Source organism: Saccoglossus kowalevskii, chromosome 9, assembly GCF_978046115.1.
Source record: "Saccoglossus kowalevskii chromosome 9, keSacKowa6.1, whole genome shotgun sequence".
Taxonomy (NCBI): Eukaryota; Metazoa; Hemichordata; class Enteropneusta; family Harrimaniidae; genus Saccoglossus; species Saccoglossus kowalevskii.
In genome coordinates, this window is record NC_140649.1 from 16524055 (window position 1) to 16552005 (window position 27951).

The 27951-nt window shown below is 33.4% G+C and overlaps 1 protein-coding gene across 4 annotated transcripts in view; it reads left to right on the plus strand.

Annotated features, from left to right (window-relative positions):
* The first annotated feature begins 5191 nt into the window (after positions 1-5191).
* The window catches only part of LOC100374267 (uncharacterized), a 41434-nt gene continuing 18674 nt past the window's right edge, over positions 5192-27951 (plus strand). For all 4 annotated transcript variants that reach the window (XM_085503209.1, XM_078008282.2, XM_085503210.1 and 1 more), the window contains exons 1-3: positions 5192-5352; positions 23138-23244; positions 25895-26015. In XM_085503209.1, coding sequence (XP_085359335.1) covers positions 5278-5352; positions 23138-23244; positions 25895-26015 — 303 coding nt within the window. In that variant the 5' untranslated portion in view covers positions 5192-5277. The remainder of the gene's footprint in view (positions 5353-23137; positions 23245-25894; positions 26016-27951) is intronic.

Below are 27951 nucleotides of genomic sequence, written 5' to 3' on the forward strand. Positions count from 1 at the left end.
GTATGCATCTCCTCCCTCCCCCTCCACCTCCCCCCCCCCTACACTCCTGTCCTTGGGGAAAAATTATGAAACGATTGTGATTGACAGTCATGCGTATTTATTATGCTGCTATGATGTGTCGTTCCACAGCAGATATTTATTAATTTGTTGTCCCTTGCAATCAGAATCTATGCAGTCTTCCCATAATACAACATTCCTCAATAAATGCATTCAACCTAGAACTCGTACAGATCGAACAAGCTGTACACATCTTTTTTAGCCTCACTCGACCCCATTTTTGTTCGTAAAATGGAATGATCTACATGTATTTGTCTGTTGTTCATAACCATGAACACGGGAGTGGTTTATACAACTGAGCTGACTTTCACAAATCTTATTTCACACTCGGTATGACAATGCCAGTATTCAAGATCGCGGGAGCGATGTAATAGCTCCACGTTTTCTTGTTTATAGCACACTTGGCATTATTTGTTGTATTTAAAGGTCATAGAGAACTGCCTGATTGCCTGAATATTAAACATGTCTGCCTCTCGTTTCAGTACATTTAGTAGACTATAGGCTTTTTATCCCAGCTTTCAAGTCATCACAATACTGTTACTGTTTTAGTTGATGCTCTTTATTCAGCTGCTTGAGATGGTATTGATCTAACAGTCTTGTATTATTTACTTGTAGTAGACTTACACAACTGTCTGCTTTCCTATAAATTTTACTGGACTAACCGTGTTACTTCAAACTTCATCATTCAAGCATTTTTTTTTTATTTTATTTTATTTTATTTATATTTGAATTATTTATAGTTTTTATGTGCATTTATTTTAGTTTAATCAGTTCATCCCATACACGCTTGACTTCCGTATCTGCCCAGTCTAACTATCATTACACCACAAGGTACAAAAGTTTGTGAAGCTGTGCCTAAAGCCTCGGGCAAACCAAACAAAAAAAATTGTTATATACGTTGCTGTGCCTGACCTGAATTGAATTTCGCAGTGGTGGTGTTATTTCTTGAATTGTCACTTAGTTTGCATATAGTTTCTACCTGACACTAGGGGGCGCTGTGTAGTTGATGTCAGATTGAAAAAGTCGAGAGTGTCAACTGGTGGCCTATCTCATGCAACAATGGCTGGGTGTGTTTCTGTAATTCTAAATACATTGCAAAAGAATGAAATAATGCTTGTCGCTTCTTGACACGTAGCTTTTAATAACCCAGTTGAGAGAGGCATCTACTGATACTTGACCTTTTGGACATTATTGTGAATTGCAGTGTCATTATACTGTAAAACCTTTTATTTTCATTGGCATTTAGTTTCACTGTTTTCATGTTTTGAGCAATTTTAAGTTCATGAATTTGACAAAGAAACAACAAGTTCTGTTGTACATGTTCACATGAATTTAATTTGGAGAGTTTTACTCGACAAAAATAGCAAAATTAAAAACCAGCTAATAATTAATGTGTTTAACAGTACGCCCGAGAAGAACCAATTTAATTTCATGCCCCTGTCTGTTATTTACGGTAGTATGCCAGTATGATCCTAGTGACCATAAAACTGAACTTGACCTGCTGTATTTTATGTGTAATGTCTTGTGTATGTATATGCTGATCCTATTTCTAAGTATAAAGCTGAAGTTGTGTGTAGAAAATGAAATAAATTATGTACAGAAATGACTGCATGTCATCTACAAGTAATCATGTTTATGTGCTGAAATAAACAATAGATAAACAATAACATTCACTGAATGTGAGTCTTTTCTTTTTTTTGTGTAGCTATTCCTTAATGTAGATATGGGAACATGCATTCAGTCTACAATGGAGAATAGGTTTGCGTATATATTGGTCTTGAATGAATGTTTTTGACTCCCTGTGCAAAGCACAAAAAGGGAGTCTTTGCAGTTAGTGTGTCTGTCTGTGTGTATGTGTGTCCGTCTGTTCCACTGATATCTCAAGAACCATACATCAGTTTTTGATGAAACTTTGTGCATAGATGCTCTGGGCCAATGCGCAGATTTGATTAGGTTTTGGTAAAAATCCATGCATATTAATTACCTAATTTGCATGATAATTAGCTGATTTTTAACTGTTCCATGACTGTTAAAGAACCACTCATTGGATTTTGCTGAAACTTGGCACACAGATGCTCCAAACTAATGCGCAGATTTGATTAGTTTTGGGTAAAAATCTTTGCTATATTAATTACCTAATTTGCATAATGATTAATTATTTTTCAGCTTTTGATATTTCAAGTAGTAATCATCACATTTCAATGAAATTTGGTACATAGATGTCATAGGACACTGCACAGACCTGATAGTTTTTAGGGTAATATGAGTACATATTAATTACCTAATTAGCATAATTAATTAATTTTCAGCTTCTGATGTTTCAAGTAGTAATCATCACATGACACTTGGTACATAGATGTCATAGGACACTGCACAGACCTGATAGTTTTTAGGGTAATACGAGTACATATTAATTACCTAATTAGCATAATTAATTATTTTTCAGCTTTTGATATTTCAAGTAGTAATCATCACATTTCAATGAAATTTGGTACATAGACGTCATAGGACACTGCACAGACCTGATAGTTTTTAGGCTAATATCAGTATATATTAATTACCTAATTTGCATAATTAATTAATTTTCAGCTTTTGATATTTCAAGTAGTAATCATCACATTTCAATGACACTTGGTACATAGATGTCATAGGACACTGCACAGACCTGATAGTTTTTAGGCTAATATCAGTATATATTAATTAGCTAATTTGCATAATTAATTAATTTTCAGCTTTTGATATTTCAAGTAGTAATCATCACATTTCAATGATACTTGGTACATAGATGTCATAGGACACTGCACAGACCTGATAGTTTTTAGGGTAAAATGAGTACATATTAATTACCTAATTTGCATAATTAATTAATTTTCTTTTGATATATCAAGTAGTAATCATCATATTTCAATGAGACTTGCTACATAGATCTTCTAGGATTATGCAGAGACCTGATTAGTTTTAATTGGATATTAATTACCTAATTTGCGTAATGTTCCACTGATATATAAAGAACCACAAATTGGATTTTAATGACACTTTTAAAGAGAACTATGGAGAAACCCAATTAGTTTTTGGTAAATATTTATGCTTATTAATCACCTAATTAACATAATTACTTAACACGGATATCTCAATTACTGATCATCACATTTGAATAAAATTTGGTACATAAATGCTCTAGGACAATAGACAGGTCTGATTAATTTTGGGTTAAAATTTGTTCATATTAATTCTCTAATTAGCATAATAATTCATAATTTTTTTGTTCTGTTCTGTTCATATTAGTTACCTGATTTACATAATTAGTTTTCAGCTTTTCCATCAATATCTCATGTACAAGTAATTTTGAATTAATTTTTAATGTGTCTTCAATACTCTCAGCACACGGGAGTTCTTTCTAAGCTTTCTTTTACTTTTTTTTATTTTTGAACTTTCATCATTTTCCCAGAAGCATTAGAATTGTCCATAAATGTTTATTTCAAGTTGATATGGAATTATGAGTGAAAGACATCCTCCCTCTCGGACAGAATAAATAACCCAGCACTGCAAGACGTGTACCACTGTCTGTGCACTATGCGTATTAGCACAGTCCCACTGTTAGAGACTTTGGTATTAGGTAGCAATTCACCAGACCATGCACTGGGAAGGACACTCTGAATAGATGGATTCCAGGCTAAGGTGTGTACTGCTGTAGAAAAAGAAAATTGAACTTGAAAATTAAAAACATCATTGTTTCATGGCTCCCATCAACAAACTAACGCATACTAAGAGGTGAGATAGGCTTTACTGTAGTTGCATACCGTAACCTAATCCACTGGTTTGGGAAGGAAAAGTATGTTATTTAAATGCACACTTTTTTTTTTTTAAATTTAGCTATCTGCAAATTTTGTGAAAACTCATCTTGCACATACTAAGCTCTATACAAATGAGTGTAAAAAGAAAGTCAATCTGTAGTTGTTTCTCAATTCTAACAAACCTTGCTCATTTTATAGGCATACCAGAGAATTAACTGCTTGGCTTATCACAAGTCTCTGAAGTATTGGGGCAGCAAGTTGTCCAACTGAATTACTAATTCACTTATAATTTTGGTTTTGACAAAGCAAATTTGACCAACACAAAAAAATTTGCAAACTCTTCAGAGCTGTAAAGCCTCTTAAACTTATTTAATACAGTAAAATACTTAATTTTAGCTGGAATTAATTTTCGCTGAAAAGAGTTTCGTATAGAATTTATTTTTGATGAGTTGAATGTAAAATATATGAAAAAAAAGTATATTCGCTTCAGCGAAAAAAGAAAATAATGTATTTCACAGTATGTTTTTTCTTTTATAGGACATTTGATGGTGACGGAAACTGTAATAATCGAATTATAGGTCATCTACTTTAGTTAAAACCAAAATAGGATAGGCGTACAGTTAATTATAGTTCCTGTGTTCGCTTTGCTAAGACTTGCTGTAATGATTGTCAACGATGTGTGTGCATTTTCGACCACGTGAAAGCTGATTTGGGAGTAGCTGAGATACTGTCGCTCACTACCTGAATTGATTTGGACCCTGTTTTCACACATCCGACTTATTCTTGATTGTATTGTATTGTAAGTTGTGTACACCAAATGGAAATGGCGACCAAAGAGGGCGGAATCTGTGCGCTGTTTCACTTCTTCTACACCAGGATTCTAAGCTTTCAAACTATCTTTACGCACCCTACTGCCCGCAAAGAAGTCAAGAATAATTAGCAAACGCATAACATTATAGATCGTCTTTCAATTGCAGCGTTGCAAAAAATGCAAAAAGAAAACATGGGGGGGGGGGGGGTAGAAAAATAACTTATTGAACGGTGCATCACCGGGTATTTTGAAGAGTGTCTTCAAATATGCGAACAAATCAAACATTTAAAATCAGTAGCAAATTTACACATGTATTTTTTTCATTCTAGTGCTGCCACCTCAATGTAATCTCATCGACCGGTTTTGAAATTAACCGGCCCTCCGGTAATTTAATTATTTTTGTTGGCGCTTTAATTAGTTTGCGTATGCAATTACGGAGGATGGTCGTAAAAGTATTTGTTTACCCGCCGTGGTATTCTGTTCAGGAACACTCATTGGAGACCAGGTCACGTGACCATTGTTATTTCACTCAGCTTGACAACATCCACGCCGCGCTGTAGCTGGAGCTATTACCGAACTGCTCTCATTTACCGTCCCACTCGCTAACTATCACTCATGTATGGAGTCCAACGAGAACTAAGAATGGACACTCGAACAAGCAATGGGCTTGACAGGCCGCCATCTGAGCAGGTAAGCGTGGGAATTCGAATGAAATTGGGTGAAAAATCGGGGGGTTTCGCGGCGATTGTGGCTAGGCGTAAACGGTAAAATGATCGACACGTCAGAGTGTGTTCGATTTCACGGATGTTACAATGGCGTTTCAAGTTGTAAATTACAGTGATCGACGCCGATCGACGAATCTGCTCCCGGACGTCGGAGACCTGCATATCACTGTCGATTCGATTTACCCCAATTTGTGTATACTCAAAATAATCCCGTCTACTGGCGAACATGACGAAATTCCCTGCCTGTAACGGGTCAAATATAGTGAACAATATAAACGATAACATACCGTATTTATTCAAACCTTTGCGGGGATTATTCTATGAAAACTAACTAGATTATAGCGGATCACAAATTCCACAGCATTGTTGTGGACTGGTGAAATAATCTAAAATCTCGACTTGTTCTAGAAGTCGCCACAGAGGCTAAGAAACGTGTTGTATGGTACCTATTTCCTGCTACACGACAGGTCGTTCAACATAAAATGTCGCCGTTCTCTCGTAATACCCGTAATATCAGACGAGATACCCTTGAGATGTTGATGTTTTTTGCGGTAAACACTTACTACGATTGCTTTCGGGAATCTTCTCCCCTTCACGTTGTCGTGTTGTAGAAGTTAGTTTACGCCCAGTCTGACAGATTTGACAAGAATGTCCACACAAATGTTATTACAATTATTGTATTCCCCGTAAATCATGCAACACACGTACACTTGCGTATCTCCCAGGATTAAAATAATACTCTGTGGACTAGGCACAGTACAATGTTCGCTATGTGAATATTTAAGACCACAGTGCATCATTCACTACCTGTACTATCATTCACTACTATCTTTAATTCACGTTTCGAGAGGAATATACTAGTATATGAGCTTCTTAATTACTGATGGACCCTTGTTTCGTTCCATGCTTCCAAAAACGAAAATTGTAAACCATAGCCGAATCCAGAAATAATTGTGTTGAGGCAATCATGCATTCACAAGATGTGTAATGTCTAATATAATCACAGTGTATTAAATTAGATTTGTCATAAAACTATATATGTATCCCCATGAGGAATAATCAAGATAAAACCATTTTTTTTATAGCTTATATAACAGTGATAACTGCACAATTAGGATTGTTCAGATAAATTTAAAGACTGATAATAACACAATTTAGGCACAGATACTAGGAAAACAGTGATTTAGGTTAGCGTTTTTTCTGTATCTGTAGTTACAGAATATATTTTTTTTTGATTAGAGAAGTTCAGGTTTTTGTAGGGTTGGCTTCGTTGTCTAAACTGGGTTATTTTAAAGCGAGAGGGCTGCGCGGGAATTGAGTCCCAAGCAACGATAACAACACACGCTAAAAATGCAAAGGCTTATGGGTAGACGCTTGTTTGTAAACAATGACACACTGGCCATCTGATGCATGTGCAGGTGACCGCTTTAAAGCAGTGCATCAATTAGTTATAATTTGGTGCATTTTCCCCTATACAAATTCAAGTAACTGCTTATATATTCGTATATTTAATGTGTGATGCTGCAGTGTATGTGTCAATCAAATGTATTTCTAACCAATAGCGTCGCAGAACACTGGACACTTGTAAGGTTTCCTCGCGCGAACCGAAAGATTAACGCTATATTAAAAAATGCAACACGCATGATTCCCAAATAATCAGGGGCACTGAAACAAAATGACTGAAGACAAACACCAACCTGTTCTTTCACAAATTCATCTGCACTAGTATCTCTAGATTTGTACGTTTTGTTGTGCCGTTTTATGATCATCTCGTAATTTGTGTGAATTCCGAATTTGGATCATCGTATATCACACCTGTTGAACATCTTATAAATCCTTGGCAAGACTTGTAAATACTGATTTTGAAAAAGAATGTAATTTTCGTACAGAAATACAAAGCTATTTAAATGGTGTGACTCTGCAAATCATTACTATAAGTGTGGTTTTCTTACTAGTTTTTAAGAGACACTCGCTTTTATTACAAATTCGATACTCAGTTCTGCCGAGAATATTCAAGGGGTGTTTCACGGATCATTGCCGCTTGTACTGAATCGCTAACCAACACAAAGTAGTAGTATGCGTATTCCATTGTGGTGGTTGCAATGTACACACCCAAGCATGGTGACTAATTTGCATAAAAATACAATCTATTGTTACAATGTGAATAATTTAACCCCCTCCCCCAAATTGTTTCTTGAAATGTCAAGGACATCATTACAGTGGACAGGCATGGAGTGAACTTTGTTACAACAAATTGTGTCGAAAAGTTTAAACTCCACATACATCATGCATTTTTGTTGCATTGCAATGACAGGAATACATGTAGTTGTTTGGTTCTTGACCGGTTTACAGATCCATGTTGACGGAAATTCCGTTTTCATGAAAAATCATCAATTCAAGGACAATTTCAGAATAAAAATAAGAACCATTCATGCTGGTCAATTTGAAATATTTTTTTGGTCTGATAAAGGCATGTATAAGCTTAAAAAATGTTTGTTTTGGTGGGATTTGAAATCTACCAAACTTTCACCAATCCATTTATCATGCTACAGTAACGACCTGTATTTTAACATTTCATTTATTTGAGCAAATGTGCTTCTAAGGAAAGTAATACAACACAGGATTCATTCTGTACTGGTTAAACTGTATGTTGTAACTTAGCATTGCGAAGGTATATTTTACAAATAATATTTGTGACGAATCTTGTCATATTTACAAAAATTTGACATAACCTTCAATTTTGATAAAATTTACTTTTTTATAATTTGAAGTGACTGGTATAACTTTCAATTTAAATTCATTCCTATAAGGCTATGTGAAATTTTTCGATTGTCTGAATTTGAAGCATGTAAGAAATATTCCAATTGTTTCAGCTTCCCAATTGATTATTTGTACGTTGTTTGTTTGCTACAAATATTGCTTGACTGTCTAGGTATTTTGATTACCGTAGTTACTTAGAACGATGAATACTAAATAATATCTACTATATATATATATTGTTATATATATGTAGATTTGTAAAGATGTACTCTATTTGCAATTACTGAGCCAGTAATAATTTCAGAACTATGTCAAACCTTTAAATATCTCCCGCAATTCACGCACATTCTTAGCAAATCTTCCACCTACTTGTAAATGTTCTGCCATCTCAATACTTAAATTTAGAAGAAAAAAAACAGCTACATCTTTGGAGTAGTACACACACTGATAATATTTCATGAATATTTTAACGTTTCACCGTCTTTCAGAATTCTTTTACAAACTACGTCATTGAAATACTTTTATTTAAATATATATAGATTGAAAAAACATAATTCAAGTTTCTGTCTCTCAGTTAAAATTACAGTTGTGTCAATAATTATTCCCAAAATAAACATAAAATGAAACTGAAATTAGATTATAATTTCATGAAATATACTAGCAATATAAATATTATGATAATTGTACAACTATGTGTATTTGCATGAAATCATCACAGTTGTTGAAGTAGCATGCGCTGAAATTTTGTAGAATATAAATTTATTTAAACACATGTTGTATACGTCGCATGGGACCCACATCACACACAACGTGGTACGTCAACCGCCACGCTACATGCATTTCATTTATATATGCCTTTGATCATCATTATTCACATAAATAAATTTTGCTTATTAATAATGATAATTTTTTACCGCAAATAAGAGGAACTTTTAGAAGAAATTTAATATTTCAGTAACTATTACGAGACGTGCATGTATACATTAATATTTGCATCTCATAATTACATTGTGTCCGCCGTTGTTAGAAGAAGACACTTAGAACGAATTATGCCATTTTATACGTCTCGGCATTACTTTAGTTCTAAGCGATGAAAACGTACAATGGCCGTTTTTGAATTCCTGCAATATGATATTATTTTTACAGGGCTTCTTATTCATTGTTGCTGTTGCCATAGTGATAACAGTACTAAGTACGCATAATTTTATAGTGATATTGATTGCAAAATTATCCTTATCGCATTTTATATTAGATCTGTTATACGTGGCAACTTTAACATATTGATCGTGTTCTTGCCAACAGCAAAGGCAGTCCTTGCAAAGTCACACGTTTGCAATCGGAGATTGGTGTCTGTTTTGCTTATTGCTTCGCAGTCGCGACAGTATTGGGTCTTGAATTACTCATTCCTATTGTGCAATTTCAGTTTGCGTGTCTCGTGAAATGGCGCCCGTTGGCAGTATCATGTTACAATGTGAAAAGAGATCTAATGCTACTCAAAGCATGTTTCTTCATGTAAGCTGTGGCAATATAGTGAGTTTACAAAACATGGGACTGTAACAAATGAAAGACACAATCAGAGTGGACTAAATTAATTAAATTGGACATGGACAGACTCCCAGCCAACAATCTACCACAATAAAACAGACAGTCAATGATAAAACAAATTCTGGGTGTCTAGTTTTCTTGGGTAACTGCCATCAGAAACTATGCTCAAGATGTTATTTACTGACACGTACTGCTTGGAACAAAAAAAAATAAATGTTTGAAGAATTCATTGTTTGAAACCTACACTCACTACGACCTTCTCAGTTCTATGGACATGCTTCCCTGGTTCTCAGTGCCCCATGTCCCTCCCTCCCCCAGGCGATCCAGACTTTCTAATAATAAGTTGCCTTAGACTGAACGATTACTTTTTCATGAGTTTCTGTAAGAGAGTGTGAGTAAAATCCAATGATTTCTCAGCGGGTTGAGTGAAACTGATGCCATTTTGGAAATCATGATTACCAAAATAACTGAAAATTCAATCTTATTTTTTTTTTGTTCTGCGGATGCAAATTGAGTCCAATAGACTGGATAATTTGTTTTTAATGCAAGTTTTTAAAAAATAATAATTATCTGCTGATGAGCTAATCATAGAAAACAACAATAAAGATAATCAGTCAGTTATTGAAAGGTTTGTTTTCTTCTGAATAAACGTTTGATAATGGGACTCTTTGTGAAACTGTTTAAATAACAGCTTTCCATTTTCTTGCCACTCGTGTTGCTAATGGATGTCGATTAGATTGGTGTTCGAAGGTTTATAAATGTATGGTTTGTTGAAAAAAATCATCAATCGCAATTATTTCACATATTTTTCTCATTTCAATAAATTTGTAATTAGTGAGTTGATGTTATTTGATAAATTGCTTATGTTTTGTTGTTGCCATGGTGATAAGTGAAAAACAAATAATTTTTCTGCAATTTCACTAAAACTGAAGTCAAAGTCAAATTTTGACATCATTCACACAATTGAACACATATAATTTGCTCTATATATTCAAAAAAAATGTTTATCAAAACTTCTTATGTAGAATTTTGTCGTTATTTGATAAATTCCTTGTTTTGTTGTTGTCATGGTAAAGTGAAATACAAATAATTTTTCTGTAATTTTGCTAAAACTGAAGTCACATTTTGTCAGCATTCACATACCCATATAATTTGTTCTATATTTAAAAAAAAAATGTTTATCAAAACTTGTTATTATGTAGAATTTTGTTTATTTGTTCCAAATTTTACAAATAAATTCTAGAAAAAATGTAAAAATGCTGTACCAAAATTACAGCAGGAAGAAGAGTTAATCTCAAATAAGTAAACTGATTTTAATATTTAAAAACATTTACACATGTACATGAAAAACATGCATTATATGTTCTCTGAACATATTTTTTTTGGAGTGGTGATGAAGTTAAAATATTATCCTCCTGTATTTGAAGCGCGGTAGTCGTTGCGCTCCGCATGTGCCACATTTGTGTTGATAAACATTGATTTTCCCACAATCCAATGCGCTCTTCAAATGGAAATCACAAGTATGAGGTTTGACCTGGGCCCGACTTGCACTGATTACCGCCGGTGACTCCTTCGATACCTTCCAATAACATGAAAATTACTTATTTAAAGCTTGGAAACATCTCTGTTCGTACTCGTTGATCTGCGCAACAGTCAAAGTCGCCATCTTTGTTTATATGAGACCCATATATCACGTACATGCGCAGCGCGACGACTACCGCGCTTTAAGGGAGAAAATAAACTTGACTTTGGGGGAGAAGGGGTGTCACTTTATTTACTTTCTACATGTACTATTGTATTCTTTTAATCAACAGTCGTAAAGTAAAGATAGCCAATCTGGGTGAGCCTCACCAAGTTTACACAATCATGTGTTTATAATTCCTGAGCTAAGTTTTGCAAGTTTCGCATTTTTAATTAAAATTAATCCATTGGTAGAATGCTATGTTTTCGTAAATTCAAGGACGCTGTTTTTGACATTAAAATAAAATGTCAACACAAACAAATTGTACAACAACTACATGTTTATTCTCCCTGTCTGTTTATCTACTTGATAGGTGGCTTTGTATCTACCAACTGCAACGGTGTTCTGTATATTCAGGTCGTATCCGAGCAAACAATTATTTCAGTTTCACCCTTGTTGCCGTGGAACTGTCAGAAAAAACAAACAAAAACAAAAAAAACCTGTAAATATTCCACCTTTTATCAGCAACAGATGTAGGAAAGTTCTGGAGTTATTTTTGGTGTAAATGGTAAACAGTCAGATGGAAGTAGAATAGTTTGACAGTAAGCTTTGTTGTCGAGCTAAAATGGAACAATAAAGCACAGTTTATTGTCAGGATATGGAATAAATAATCAACTCTTCACCTTAAAAAAAAAAGGGACATCTATACTGCCGATTGTTTGCCGGATCTTGTTTCGAAAGATGATGCCGTGTAGCGCACACCACTGACCCAGCTTTTGGAGATACAAGCATTCTTGTGTCCGCATGCATACATGGTTTATGTCATTGAATGTAATCCCAGCTTCTATCTCACCCTGGCTTTAATAGTTGATCAATGCTTTGACCCCTGATACAGACAATGGAATAATCCTGTCTGTTTAATTCATCCCTATGCCTTAGTATGTCCACAAAAAGCAGGGGACATAGGTAGAATTTAGGAGGAATATCAATAATTGTTATGGAATCTTGATTTCACATGTATATGAATGATTATTCATAATATTATAATAACTGTACATCCAAAAATGCATATATTCAGTCATTTTTGTCTTGTCCTTTTTTTTTCTATTTTTTTTTTATTTTCTTCAAATTACTTTGACATATTTTTTGTAAAAAGTATTGCCCTTGTACATTGTAAAAAAATATTTCCGTCATCGTTTTAAAATTTCCTGAAAGCTTTTAGCGTACTAATCTACTTTATAGCATAGGTGACATCTTAGTTCTATTGGTATTGAAGTTTGTGGGTTTCCGTTTTCCTGTGTGGACAGAAATGGCTATCGATCAATCAAATCAAAAACATGTACATGTAGGTATGTCCACACTGAGATAATGTACAAATGCCCTAGTTCGTATCAACTCCATGTGAGTACAGTCATCCATTTTGAGGATAGTGTTGATGTCAGCAAAACTGTTCTATCGTTAGAAATTACGAGTATTTTCTGCACTAAATCATACATTTTTGTTATTTCTTGTTACACCTTGGTTCTGCAAAAACATTTGAAGTGAGCACAATATAAAAATAACCAGGATCAATAACTGTTTACTCACAGTCAGCAGCATTTCGTATGTGAACTTATTAGCAAGATATTGTTTTGCATTCATAATTTCTAAGCAAATCCTGTTTCCCACACAGTCAGAAATGGACTAAGATTTTATAATTAGATTCATGTACACTTGGCATAATTAATATTATTTTATTAACACAGTAAAGGTACATGTAATATGATAATATTTTTCAATAAAGCGTTTGAGAATGAGATCAAATCATTAAATATCCCACATGTGTGTAAATTCTCGACTAGATTTAAAAAAAAAAAAATGTAAAAGCTTGTGATATTGTATTTTTTATATCATTGATCATAATGTGATTAAAAACTCTTAGGAAATCTATAGAAACACTTGGTAATTTTTGCTCTATTAGAAGAATATCTTTAATAGGAAGTACATTAAATTCAAAAAACAGATTGAATCATTTAAATAATGTAATTTACTTAATAAGTGTTTGCGCTCATAATGGAGCAACTATGATAGGTTTATTGGCAAGATGCTTCTGATGTGGATGTTGTAACAATCCTAACCATTGCATTCAGTATGTGACCACACATTACTTCATTCACGTTTGCCAAGGGCTCCCAATAAAATGAAACTGATGATATGGCTTTAATTTACCATTCTGACTGAATTAAGCGATTTCAAATTTGCATGTAGTGTGGACGAGGAGCTCTTGTAAAAAATAACGTATCTGATCACTTTCTACTAACAGACTATTAATGCGGTCATTCTCTATACGTGTAGCGCCGTCCTCTAAATGGGAACTGGATGAATGAGAAGGCAGTCATTATCTCCTGTTGGGTTGCCATGACGACAGAACTAACCTTTTGTGTCAGTGTAAAACAAAAATTGCATCACTATTCACTCTCAAGGCATAGTTGTTATAAATAAAGTAGAAATTATGTCATTGCATATGTGCGGGAATTGATGATGATGAAAAAAGCTTACCATGCTATTATTAAAACAGACAGAGAATTTGATTTCTTGAAAGCTGTTAATTCAAGAAAAAGTATTTGTGTATGTTAGTTAAAAATGTGTTGCAGCTATTTTCTTTTCTTTGTTGGAATTTAAAAAAAAAAAATCAAAATATATGCTCAATTTTAGAATAAAATTACACTTAAAATTTTGGAAAACAAAAATATCTTGCTTTTTTTCAGTTCCTCACTGTCATGTAATTTGAAATATTCTGACTTAGAATTACAAAAAAGCAATCATATCAATCATTCTGTCGGTTACATCTGAATTCAAGAAAATTGCAAAAAAATGAATTATAATGTTCAAAGTCCTCATTAGAGAAAACTAAGTACTGAATACTGTTGTTAGTTATTGTCACTTTACGTTACTGAATGTTTTATTGGCACTTTGGTATTTATCTGTCTACAGTGATCTGTTCTTTTTACATAATTAATAGAGGATATGTCTCACTAGTTCCGAGCAACAAATGGAAATTACTGCGCGACTTTAATAAATCTGATTTTGTTGGGCCATCATTTACATTTATTTCCCATATCCGTTTCTCAACTTCTAAATGCCAAAATGAACTTTGGATTCAATAGTACACACAGACATGTATAATATTTTATCTTAGAATTTTTGAAAGAAAATCAATTGTTTGCTTACAATGTACTGTCGCATTCTCTGTTTGATTACTCTTGTCCAGTCAACCGTGAACACCTGAGCAGACAACAAACCAGATATAATTTACAGTGCTGTTGTTTAATAGTATCCATACAAAGGCTAAGGAAAACTTTTCTTACATCTGAATACATGTCGTGATAAAAATAAATAGTTGCAGCTATATTTTCACGGGCAGCAAATAATTGGATGTTAACTGTAAACTATTTCCTCCAATCATTGCTTTTTGATAGTTTGAAGGCATTTTGAAGAGTAAAAATTGAAAATCAGTATGACACGTTGTCGTAATACTTTGAGCGACAAAGTCAATCTTTGACACAAAATAAACTTTCATTATTTTTTTCATGAGAATATTTATCAAGCTCTGGGAAATTATGCCCAAATGGTCGATAAAGAATTAACAAAAAATACTGTATTTGCTCTATTAGTAGAGCATATGCGACATAAATGCTAAATGAATGTCTACGGTCAAAAGTTGTGATTCTGTACATGCAAATGTTGATTTACATACTCTTCTGTTTGGTGATGTGTTTCTAATAGAACAAATACAGCATGTACTGTAAAATACTTTCACTTGGAATTAATTTTTACACTATTTTCGCTGAAATAATGATTCAGTGAAAATAAAATCCAGCAAATATATCTGTTTTCCTATATTTTACATTAAACTCGTCAGAAATCAGTGAAAATAAATTCCATACAAAACACCCAAAAAGTCTTTTCAGCGAAAATTAATTCCAGCTATAATAAAGTATCTTACAGTAAATAAACTTGGTGGTTAAAATTATATATAATAGTTTATACATGTAAACTAGGAATAAAACTATCTAAATTTACCATTTACTGTTAGGTACCTAACAAATTTTTTAATATTGAGGGAAAAATTAGTTTCCAATAATCCCCATCTACCCATAATTTTTTTCTTTATTTTCCATAACGTGACTTTTCTTTGATGTTATGTGTTCGTTCGTCTCTACACGCACAAAGTATTCTTTTATATGTAAATTATGGGATGTTCATTGAATGCTAATGAGATATCTAGAAAATACACATCTCTGAATGGCAAGATTATCCTGTGTTGTATTGAAAACTTTTCAATCATTTGCGAAGCTTTTTATTCACAGGGGTGTGGTGAATAACTTTTAACCTTTTTCACAATGAGTCTCGACTTTTGTTCCATTTCCTGTAGCTATTTCTCTAAAACTGTAAACTCCGCAAAATTAGAATTGGAGACAACAAATTGAAATTGTTATAAAACGCATACTGATAAACTACAATGTATTACACCACCCCAAAAAATGTACCGTATTTGCTCTATTAGAAGAGCATGCACTAAAATACATGTACATATCAGAGGTTCAGTCTATGGCCAAGATAATTTTTTATTGACTCCCATGTGCGAAGCACATAATGGGAGTCTTTGCAGTTACTGTGTCTGTGTGTGTATGTGTGTATGCGTGTATGTGTGTATGTGTGTCCGACTGTTCCACTGCTATCTCAAGAACCATACATCGGTTTTTGATGAAACTTGGTGCATAGATGCTCTGGGCCAATGCGCAGATTTGATTAGGTTTTGGTGAAAATCCATGCTCGTTAATTACCTAATTTGCATGATAATTAGCTAATTTTTAGCTGTTCTATGACTGTTCCACTGATATCTAAAGAACCATTCATTGGATTTTGATGAAACTTGGTACATAGATGCTCTGAACATATGCGCAGATTTGATTAGTTTTTGGTAAAAATCCGTGCATATTAATTATCTAATTTGCATGGTAATTAGCTGATTTTTAGCTGTTCCATGATTGTTCCACTGATATCTAAACAACCACTCATTGGATTTTGATGAAACTTGGTACATAGATGCTCTGAACATATGCGCAGATTTGATTAGTTTTTGGTAAAAATCCGTGCATATTAATTACCTAATTTGCATGATAATTAGCTGATTTTTAGCTGTTCCTTGATTGTTCCACTGATATCTAAACAACCACTCATTGGATTTTGATGAAACTTTGTACATACATGCTCTGAACTACTGCTAGGTTTTGATTAGTTTTTGGTAATAATCCGTGGATACTAATTACCTAATTTGCATAATGATTAGTCAATTTTCGTTTTTTCCACTGATATCTCAAGTACTAATTATCACATTTCAATGAAACTTGGTACATAGATGTCATATGACACTGCACAGACCTGATAGTTTTTATGGTAATATCAGTTCATATTAATTACCTAATTTGCATAATTAATTAATTTTCAGCATTTGATACAAGTACTAATCATCACATTTCAATGAAACTTGGTACATAGATGTCATATGACACTGCACAGACCTGATAGTTTTTATGGTAATATCAGTACATTTTAATTACCTAATTTGCATAATTAATTAATTTTCAGCATTTGATATAAGTAGTGAGCATTACATTTCAATGAAACTCGGTACTTACATACTCAAGGACTATGCAGAGATTGATTGTTTTCGATAAATATTTGTGCATATTAATCACCTAATTTGCATAATTAGTTAATTTTCAGCTTTTCCACGGGTATCTCAAGTACTAATCATCGCATTTCAATGAAACTTGGTACATAGATCCTTTAGGACTATGCAGAGACCTGATTAGTTTTAGGGTAAATAATTGTGCATATTAATTACCTAATTTGCATAATTTTCAGCTTTTCTACTGATATCTAAAGTACTAATCATCACATTTCAATGAATCTAGAATTATGCAGACCCAATTAGTTTCCTGTAAATATTTGTGCATATTAATCACCTAATTTGCATAATTAACCAACTTTCACACTGATATCTCAGGTACTATACATCACATATCAATGAATGTACATGGATGCTGTAGGACAATAGACAGACCTGAATAATTGTGGGTTAAAATCTGTACATATTAATTACCTAATTTGCATAATTAACCAATTTTAAGCTTTCACACTGATATCTAAAGTACTAATTATTCCATTTCAATGAAACTTAGTACAAAGATGCTCTAGGACAATGTACAAACCTAATTAGTTTGGGGTAAAAATCTGTTCATATTAATTCCCTAATAAGCATAATAATTCATAATTTTTTGGTTCTAATCACATTTCAATTAAACTTGGAGACATAGATTTTCTGTTATATTGCGCAGACCTCATAAGTTTTACACTCAAATCTGGTCATATTAATTTTCTGATTTGCATAATTAGTTTTCAGCTAAGTAATTTCGAATTATATTTAATGTGTCTCCAATACTCTCAGCACATGGGAGTTCTTTCTAAGCTTTCTTTGATTTTAATGTTGCAATGAAAGGCAATTTATGATTTAGATTTAGTGTTCCTATTGGAGATGCGCTTCTAAAATGCAAATATTATAGTTTTGTATGCAAGTAAAGTGAAAAAAAAAAGAATGTAGAATGTACATTTAGTTGATCCCCGAAAAAACTGGATAGTAACTGTCTTATGGTATTTAATTGCTAAAAGCATAACTTGTTGATGTTGCACCCCCCTCATTATTTTTGTCTATCTTTCAGTAATTAAAATGGAGGTTGTGATTTTTGACTCACTAACTAACCTTATTTAACTGTAATGGAATGTTTCAGTCTCAGATTCAGTTTACTGTGGTTCTGAAAATAATTTAAAAGCTTTGTTCCACAAGCGAAGCGATAAAATAGTTGTAGTCATACTTGGTATTGGCTTCTAAAGTATTTTATAATACCTGACTGGTTGCTTTGTGTTTCAATGCACAATTTGGTGCTCTTTTGTGAGAATACTTGAACTAAGAACTTATGGCACACTGGATTTAAATTGGAAGTGCTTGAGTGAAGCGCAATTTAAAAGGTGTCTCAATTACTGCTTTATTTCAGGGTTGTATGCCTTGTTCTTTTATTAGTTAAATGCTGATTCATTTACTTGGGCTCAACTCGGGGAGCATTAATATCCCTTTTTTATTATTTAATCAGTTGATAAGTGGACCTTATTTTTGTTTTAATAATATTAGAAATAAAACCAAGACACCAAGCATATAAAAGAAAGATGGTGACCCTAATTCCCTATGCAAATAGGTAATTATCCGTTCACTATGAAATCTCGTGTAATGCGTGAAAAGTGTTGACTGAATGTCTATTGCAAAAATCAAATGATTTGATTTTCAATTTGAATTTCATTGTTTTATACATGTAGTTCAATGTCAAAATGCCAATCTTTCAAATGGAAATATGACATTGAGATACCCTTACTTCAACAAAAATAACTATCATCAAATGTGTATATTAAGTACAGTGAAAAAAAAACTTTCACATTTGTCAAATGCCACGCTATGTTTTGATGCCACCATGACGCTATATGACATTTGTTTGTCTTGTTTTTACAATCAAGTTCACAAATAAAGCAGGATCGCGCAGTGAATGGTTTATTAAACTTGATGGCAGAAATTGGTCTGTATACTCAGCGAAATCGTTCTTTTTGATAATCAGAATGTATGAAGTAATGTATTTTTCTATCGTATACAAACCTGACTAATTATAGAAAGTTAGTTTACTAGTTAGACAAGATTTAAGCAAAATTTTTGTCTAAAAGAACAAACTGATGACTACAAAATTACTGTCAATTCGTAGGTTTATTCAGATTGAAGTGTTTAATCCAAACTGTTATAGACTGTAAATGCCTTTTCAGACACTGCTGTACTACGAAGTAATTTATATTTCTCATTTACACACTGGTGCAATCCCGGGGATTGCAGAGCTGCAGTTTAATTTAATGTAATGGTCATACAATGTATGTCATACAAACTGTATGATATTTACATTTATTTTAAAAATTGTTGAAAAAAATTCTTTTACCCGAAATGATTACTCACTATATTACATGATACAATGTAACTTCCATTATTTCCAGGTGATAATTCACTCACTAAGAATATGCTACGACAGTTTGTTGACATAGTCTGGATTGGGTTGCCATGTTTATGACCTGCAGTGACCTTTCTGCAATCTCATATTCTGACTGCTTTGTTGTGCAGTTGCTGAATGTTCATATGATATTGAACTTGTTACCGTATTCTGAAAATTCATCACTCCTTGTCTGTTTGAATTTTTCACCTGTCTAGTCTAATTTTGACTGTTTTTAAGGAGGTTTAGACCAAATTAAAGATTACATGCCATTTTCTGTCAATTTTCTTCATTCAGTTTATGTTATTAGGATATAGAAAATATAAAATTGGGGTCATCAACGTATTTTTCAAAAACGAGTTTGCATTGGTTTTTATAGTAAGCTTTTTACTTGGAATATGTTATTGGTGTAAAATGCAAGTACAAATAAAAGAAATTGTGTGGTTCCAATTACATGTACCCCTTAGTACTTCAAAAAACAGACATGTTCTAAATGTAAGGTTGGTTCAATTTGTTTTCCATCATAAGACACCAACTTCCTGATTTAAAAGATGCTATGTTTAACGATGTTTACAGTAATATTCTGCATTGGAAAATTCCCCATACAACAACAACATTTGACTGTACCCTAAATCTGGGGGGGGGGGGGAAATATAAACTAAGCTGAGAAAAAAAAAAGTGCAGAGTTTTTGTATCATTGCTCTTCCCTCACAGACTGTCTGATAGTCAGAGCCTAACTCACAAATATATTTCCAAGTCGTTTTTCGGTGCTACGACAAACGTAATATATTCAGTTCATACAAGCAACCATTCCACATTCATATCATGTTTAATCCTCATAGTATAATAACTGGTAAACATTGGAATAACGTGTCTGGAGGATTTAATGTATTAACTGATCGATTTCCCTCTGACAGGAATAGTATAATATTACTCATGTCTTCGACTTGTATGTTGCTAAGCAACAACACAGTATATAATGTCCATGTAAGTGCATTGGTCGGTTTAAGTGAAGCGTTGTTTATAACAATGTATATTTTTATGAGCATTCAGTGTCGTGAGGGTGTTAATCGTTGTCCAGAACACATTCGAATTTTGTGTTATCGATGTATTTACACGCGTTGTACTCGTCACTCGAGACCTAAATAAAATATGACGTGCATCGATGGCTACCGCTTTTTAACTGTCTGTTTTCCAGGAAACTATAAACATTAATGCTCATTTAAATATAACCTTACTATAATAGCAAAGTGGAAACTGCAGTGGTGGCTGTGATGCTTCTTGCTTGATGTGGGTCCCATGTAACAAACACAATGCATGTAAAATTCATTGTTTGTTTGTTTACACAATATTCAAATATGCTATGTGAAATGACACCGCTATTAATCGAAAGCTTGTTGCTAAGTTACACGTATATCGATAATCAATATAAAGCACTGTCATACTGTTATGTTATGTTGAAGTAATTGCTAAATGGAGTTACCATGGTAATGCTAATTAACTTGTGTGATGTATATTAAAAGGTGATTGTTTTCCCATTTCAAATTCATTAAAAAAATATTGAACTTTATGTTGTTCATGTAATATGATGAGTGGACCGCACCTACTGTACATGAACATGTAAGATTCAAAATTGTAATTGTCTCACTCGGATGGTGGATTGTTACATCGATACTTGCGGTTTATTATGGCTACCACTCCTTTCCCTTCTGCCCCGTGGTGGTATAGCAATTGAAATAGTTGAACAGGATGTATTATTTTGAGAACTTCCTATACGTATTGCACGTGTATGTGTGCGCAGGGAATAGTTGGTAAGAGTCGATCATTCACACCCGATTATAAAACAACGGTGTTGCTCACTGGTGTTGTAATTAAATATATGTGTATGTGTTCCTGTTAAAAAAAAACTTATTAGCAACTCTGTCGAAGTAGATCGTGAGCTAGTTCTGATCGGTGGGTGATATTTGTTATCAGACATTCGTGTGCTGTTTGGCACACAATCATGTAAATAATGCACAGTGTGACGGCCTATAAAAGCTACTAGAATTGTTTTGTACTGATTGAAATCATGGAAAAAACTATTTGACTCAGGCATCTCGGCAATGATCATTGTGAATTTCAAGCCTTGCTTTTGAACGTGTGTGTTGTAACTATGGCTACGACTTATTTGAAGCCGATAGTAATTAGTAATTTCTCAAACTATTGAGACTACCTGTGATTTCGAGCAAATACAAAATGTACAGTAATCATCATTTGAAAAGGTGTACAGAAATATAAATTAAAACATCAGGAACGACGTATTGCTTAATGCTATATTAGCGTACGTTACCGGTACTTACTATAGTATGAGGTTATCACCTGATATCCCTTGATATCAGCTGGGTGACCTTATCATGGCTCGTATTATCCATGAAGTGGGTAATTCAGTCTATGACACTAAACATAAACCCCCACCCCCCCAAGTTCTACAAACAAGTGATTTCAAGTGATAACCTTTTTATTTATCACATGACCAACTTTGAGTGCCAAAAAGTCAGAAAAACTAATTTTATGGAACTGCGCTTACGAATCGTATGCTAATTTATGCATTGATGTGTAATCACATCTGTGGACGCATATTTGTAGTTATTAATGATAGGCAGAATTATTAACCTTGTATCTTTTCAAAATAAACTTTTAGTCAAGATTATTGCAAGTTTCACTATATCATTTTGGTAATTGTTGTTATCCAGTCTGAAATTCCTGTGTGGTGATACTACTGTGCGATTTTTTTTTTCGAACACACATAAAATACAATCGCCCATTACAAACATCGAAATGACCTTATTGGCCTTTCCCAGTAAATGTCACAACTTTATAATAATAGGGGCCTGTGTTCTCTGGAGTAAATGTTTCACTATTGAAACAACAGCAAAATTGGAAAACGATTATTATGTTTACTAACTGTGCATTTGCAAGTTTATGAAGGAACGTAAATCCCGGTTCAGCATGGTACCACACGCTGTTCGAGTGATTATGTTCATGAATTTGTTTGAGCTTACTTAGAAGTATCTGCACGATTTACTTCAATGTCCAACATTGAACGATGATTGACATTTCAATTGGGTCTAATAAAATATCTCCAATAAAATACTCTGACATAACTGACTTTACAAACTGCACAGAATTTCACAGAATGAAAGTAACAGCGTCAGTTCATACATGTACATAATAATAAAGTTGTTTTACTTTATAAACTCATTTAGTTAGAAAACAAAATCTGGATTTTACATTCGATTTCTACTAATAATTTGAGATTATGTTGCGGAAATTGTGATGTTTGCTTTGGGAATCATTAAATTCTAAATTGATTCATATTTTTCATGGGAAGAATTGTTTAACATATTTCTAGACTTACAATCATTTAGAATGAGACTGAACAATGTATTTAAACAGATGATAGTGGATTACTTGAACTAGAAATCGCTTTTAAATTAGTTTGTAGGTTCATATTTTCATGTAATTTTATACCCAAATAGTCACCCTCATAAGCTGGTTTTAATCTCTACACATAGATTGCACCATCTGGCACTCAATATTCAATTTACTTGTTGAGTGTATATTAATTTAAAAAAATAACACTTATTTTTCTATTTTTCTTGTAGCTTTGTGATCTCCATGTTTATGTAATTCCGAGTGAATCATGGAATGAGAAATTCCATAGTGCCTACAATGAAGTCATTAATGAATCAATATCAGCCGGGTTTGTCCGGTAAGTATAACAGCCATCATCATTCCCTTCCACACTCATTTTTCTGTTTTTGTTTTTTTTCAAAAGATTTAAGAATAGCATTTTTTTTTTTTTTGGTAAAAAATCCATATAGTCCCTTGTATCTTCTCATTTGTTATTATTTCAGTCCTTACATTTGACTGATAACAAATGTATCTCATAGAGGTGGTTTCCATGGCAATGGTGATATCACATACAGCGCGTACCAAGAGATTAAGTGATTGATAATATAGACAGGTTTGTTTTTAAAACGAGAATATTGAGATGTGGTTACTATGGTAACTATTCAGTTGCTAGGAAGATACCATTAATGTTGTTTACATGGCGCTAAAGAGGGTCTTGATTAAACTTGATCAATCTATCTTGTTTCAAATTTGATGACTTTGTTGTTGTTGCTAAGAAAACATGCTGCATGCATTTTGTTAATCAGTACATTTTCGATAATCTTGTTGTTATTTACATAGTTTCTAATTGTCTACATGTGTTGAAATTGTTAAAAGATATAATATATGAATTTTATTTGTTGAACGTTAAGTTCAGTAAAATGGTTGAACACATGATAGAGAGAGAGAGTCAGAATGTCTTTACCAGATTTTTTTAGTAAAACAAATGTATTATACAGTATATGTATAACATCATGAGCCATCTGTAAACAAAATGGTGCTTGTTGATTGGCTGAGAGGGCATCACATGATTACATGTACAAGAACTGACCAGTTATCAGATGATGAGGGCAGTAAATAGACACCAGAATGTACATAATCACTGATAATTGTTATGACAATTTAATTCCTTTTCTGTAAAAAATTATGACTGCAATATTTTCCATATGGATTTAATACCAGTGTCAATTTTGTTGATATTTAGTGAAATTTAAATTTATAAATCTGTCGTTTTGATATATAATCTACTAGAATCTGTGGCTATATACATGTGGTTAAACTTTTATTTGCATGCAGTAGACAATTTCTAATCAGTTTCATTGGAGAGAATCCAAATTCTCACTAATTTATTTGCAGGAATGATAACAAGTCTAGCCAAACTGTGGGACAGTGTCAGTTTCTCGTTCTAGTCTTGTACATTCATAGGCTGGGTACTTTTCTGTTATATGGTACAATTTGTATCTGTATTTAAATAGAAATGCTATGTTTATTGAAATAAGAGACTACGTAGTGTGCTCCTCGGTCAGATAACTCCAATCTTAAGGCATCGATAAGATATTGTCAAATTGACTGGTAGTTGTTATCCTAACAAAGTTCAGTGACTTGATAATCATTTATTGACTCTGGCAGGCTAATAAAATTGATAGTTAACAGTTATGGGAAGAATAGTAGATATTTTGTTTTTTTTTGAAGGGATGACTCAGTGAAAATACCTTTATTTTACATTCAACTCATCGAGAATCAGTGAAAAATAAACTCCATACTAAACACCTAAAAGGTTATATCAGGGAAAAAAATTCCATGTATTTTCAAGTGTCTTTGCTAAAATAGAGTATTTTACAGTATGGTCAGATATGAGGTTGACTTGTTCGGCCAATGATCATGTTTAAAATCTTATCCCTCAGATTTCCATAGATACTTTATTTTGTGTATGTTTCAACTATTAAACAATGAACTTTGCAGTCCTGCTTATTATAGAAAAATTTAGTTTTTCTACCTCTTACTTACAATGTACGGTAGCTATATCAGGGATATCACTAAATGGTTCATATACATACTCTATTGTTAAACACATCGACCTAAGTTTCTTTCCATGAAGATAAAAACATGTATAGTGCATGTTATTCATAGAGCTGTCCTGCCAAGTTTTTGAATCATAGTCAATCACCTGTCACGTAGTTATTGTTTGTACCACTTTGTTTGTTTGACGTATGATCTAAAGCTAATGGTCATTTGGAAACCCCAGCAGTTATACATTCCAATGTCAGTGTTAATGCACTATGTATTATTCCCTGGCTTTCTTTGGGAAAAATTGATCGCACAAAGCTTTTTGGGTATTTCTGTCACCAACATATGCGATGTACTTCTGTGGAATTTTAGTCTAGAATCAGGCAGCGGTATTTCTCTTTCCGTCGTCGAGATTTACATCTCATTACAATCATGACAAAATGCAATACATCTAAATAAGACAAGAGAAATGCAGAATATTACTGTACAACCTGTTCCGTTGATAATTTTCTGCAGGCTTCGATGTCTAACTCCAAAGGTGTGCCTTCCTTTAATACTCTATCTCCTATCTTCCTCATAATTCAGCAGTTCCATTAATACATCCTTCTCATAATTTAATTCATCTCTGTATAATTCTCTATGTACCATCTTATTCTGTCCTCCTTTTTTTTTCTGACTTCTCCCAAATTTTGTACCTGTTGGGGCATTTCTTTGACGTGTCTAGTTGCAAATTCTAAACCTCAGTTCTACTTGTGTAAGGAGTAATAATACATATGATATAAAGAGAAAAGCAGCTCGGATCTATCATTCAGGTACCATGCTAGAAAATAATATTTTAGTAGCAGATATTTTTTTTTATACAGGCTAGTATATGAAAGGTAGAAGTGTGATTTGTCGGTTAGATTTATTTTGCGTTCATGAACTTGGATTACAAATTTTTCCTGTTGTTTCTTTTTTTACAGAGTTGTTCCAGATCTCACGATTTATGCACTTCGTGATGAAATAGAGGAGCAACTTGGCGCTGATGAAGGCGTACCAAAGGAATATGTATTCCTTAAAAGTGTTGGAAGATGTCTAACACAGGTAAGTGTACAGATACAACTGGCTGTCAGTATCATTAGACCAATGACTGGCATTCTAACATTATCACTGTCAGCAACTCCAAAAAAACTGTATCAGATTGTATGTGAATTTAGCAATGTGATTCCATGCATTGTATGACACTCATGAATACAAAACCCGCTGGCGCATATCTCGCCATATTGACCTTCACGGGGCCACGGTATAACAGTTTATTGACTGCGAGCACTCGGCTACTTCATCTGATCTAGAGTTAAATGTTGAAATTAAAAGTTACTTCTTCGGTTCAAAGAAGATATATCATCAGTATACTTATCATGCTTGGGTGATCTCATTGTCATTATCTTCTGTCCGAAACACACCATTTTTTGATTAGATTGCTTATAGACAGGTGGATAGACGAAATCAAGTACTGTCTCTAGAGATTCATCCAAGCTTGAATTCAGTCTCTTTAATAGCACTGAACTGGAAAATATTTGTTTTCCCCCCACAGCTGAGGTGTAAGGATGATTCATTTGTTAACTGAATTTTGAAGGTGCCCCTCCCCTTTTTCCTGATCACTTTAAATAGTTGGTGTATTGTCTGTGATTTGAGACTTATCGTTGCGTTAACAGGTGTTCTCAATTGTACCAAGGCCGCAATTGGTTTTATAATGTTTACCAAGTAGCCTAGTTTAGTTTCATATGGGCAAGTCATCTTTCAAAATATCCTTTGATCTTATTGTCGCTCCTATTACTAGATTTCACACTCGAATCTGGATGCCATCGCTCAGACGAATAGTTTCAGTTTGCACAGTTTGCACAATTCATATTATACTCGTACAATGTGCAGTCGAGTGTGTTGCTGTTCTGCCATGAATCATAGTATTATATGATTTACATTTTTTTTTTACAGTTTCATTCAGAATGTCTTTTTTTGGGGGGGGTACATAATTATGCGTCTTGACTTTTTACACCAAATTTGCAATTTCAATAACTGTACTCAATAAAATAAAATGCTTCAAGATATTTTTAAAAGTCGTACTTTTACAACGGTCACGGGTAAACATGCACTTTAAAACTATTTGCAGTTACTTGTTACAATGTTTACCCATGGTGACGGCAGTTAAGTTTAAATACACATAGCTATCTCTGCGATGTGTTGCTATGATGCCAACTGCTTAGCAACAACTTGCATATGTATCCTATGATGTCATAGCTGGCACGATCCAAAACGGTGGATCTTTGCAGTGGCAGTCAACCTGTTACAATTACTTGCATTTCAGTGGGCAATTACATCAGTATTGAAAGTTAATTGATTTTATATTCTCGAAGGCTTATTATAGTGTCTTTTGCTGTTTCATTATGGCCAAAATCTTCCTACAAAAACAAGTAGGGAAGACAGGCAGGCAGGCTATTTAATTTAAAAAAACTAAATCACTTCATGACTCTGAAATGTTATACATCTTGGTTTTAGGAACCCTAAAAAAGTTGTACATTCTGGTATTTCAATTGTATCTGACTACACTGCGCTCAAAAAAAAGGGTCTTTTCAGCTCCATGTGTTATCAAGGGAGCGCCCTCAATTAAAATTATTCGTAAAATCCCGTCCCACATACAGTACCATGTGTAAAAATCTGGGGGGGGGGGGTCAATATTGTTCTTATTGAATGTTTATTGTTATCTTGTAAAGTATGAGAAATTTTCGATCAAAAATGGATAAGGTTTGTAGAAAATTTAGCATGTCTAAAATGTGGAGTACATTTGTTTGTACATGTCTAAAATTACAGGTAAGACAGGTGTCTGGCTAAATGCGTGTTATGAACACTGGCTCACAGATGCATTTCATATTTGCCCCAAAACAAACAAAAAGCACATGAGACAGAGCAATGACTATAATATCTGGAAATGTTGCATGGCATAATATATTTTTAAAAAAAAATATTTTTTTTTCTTCAAAAT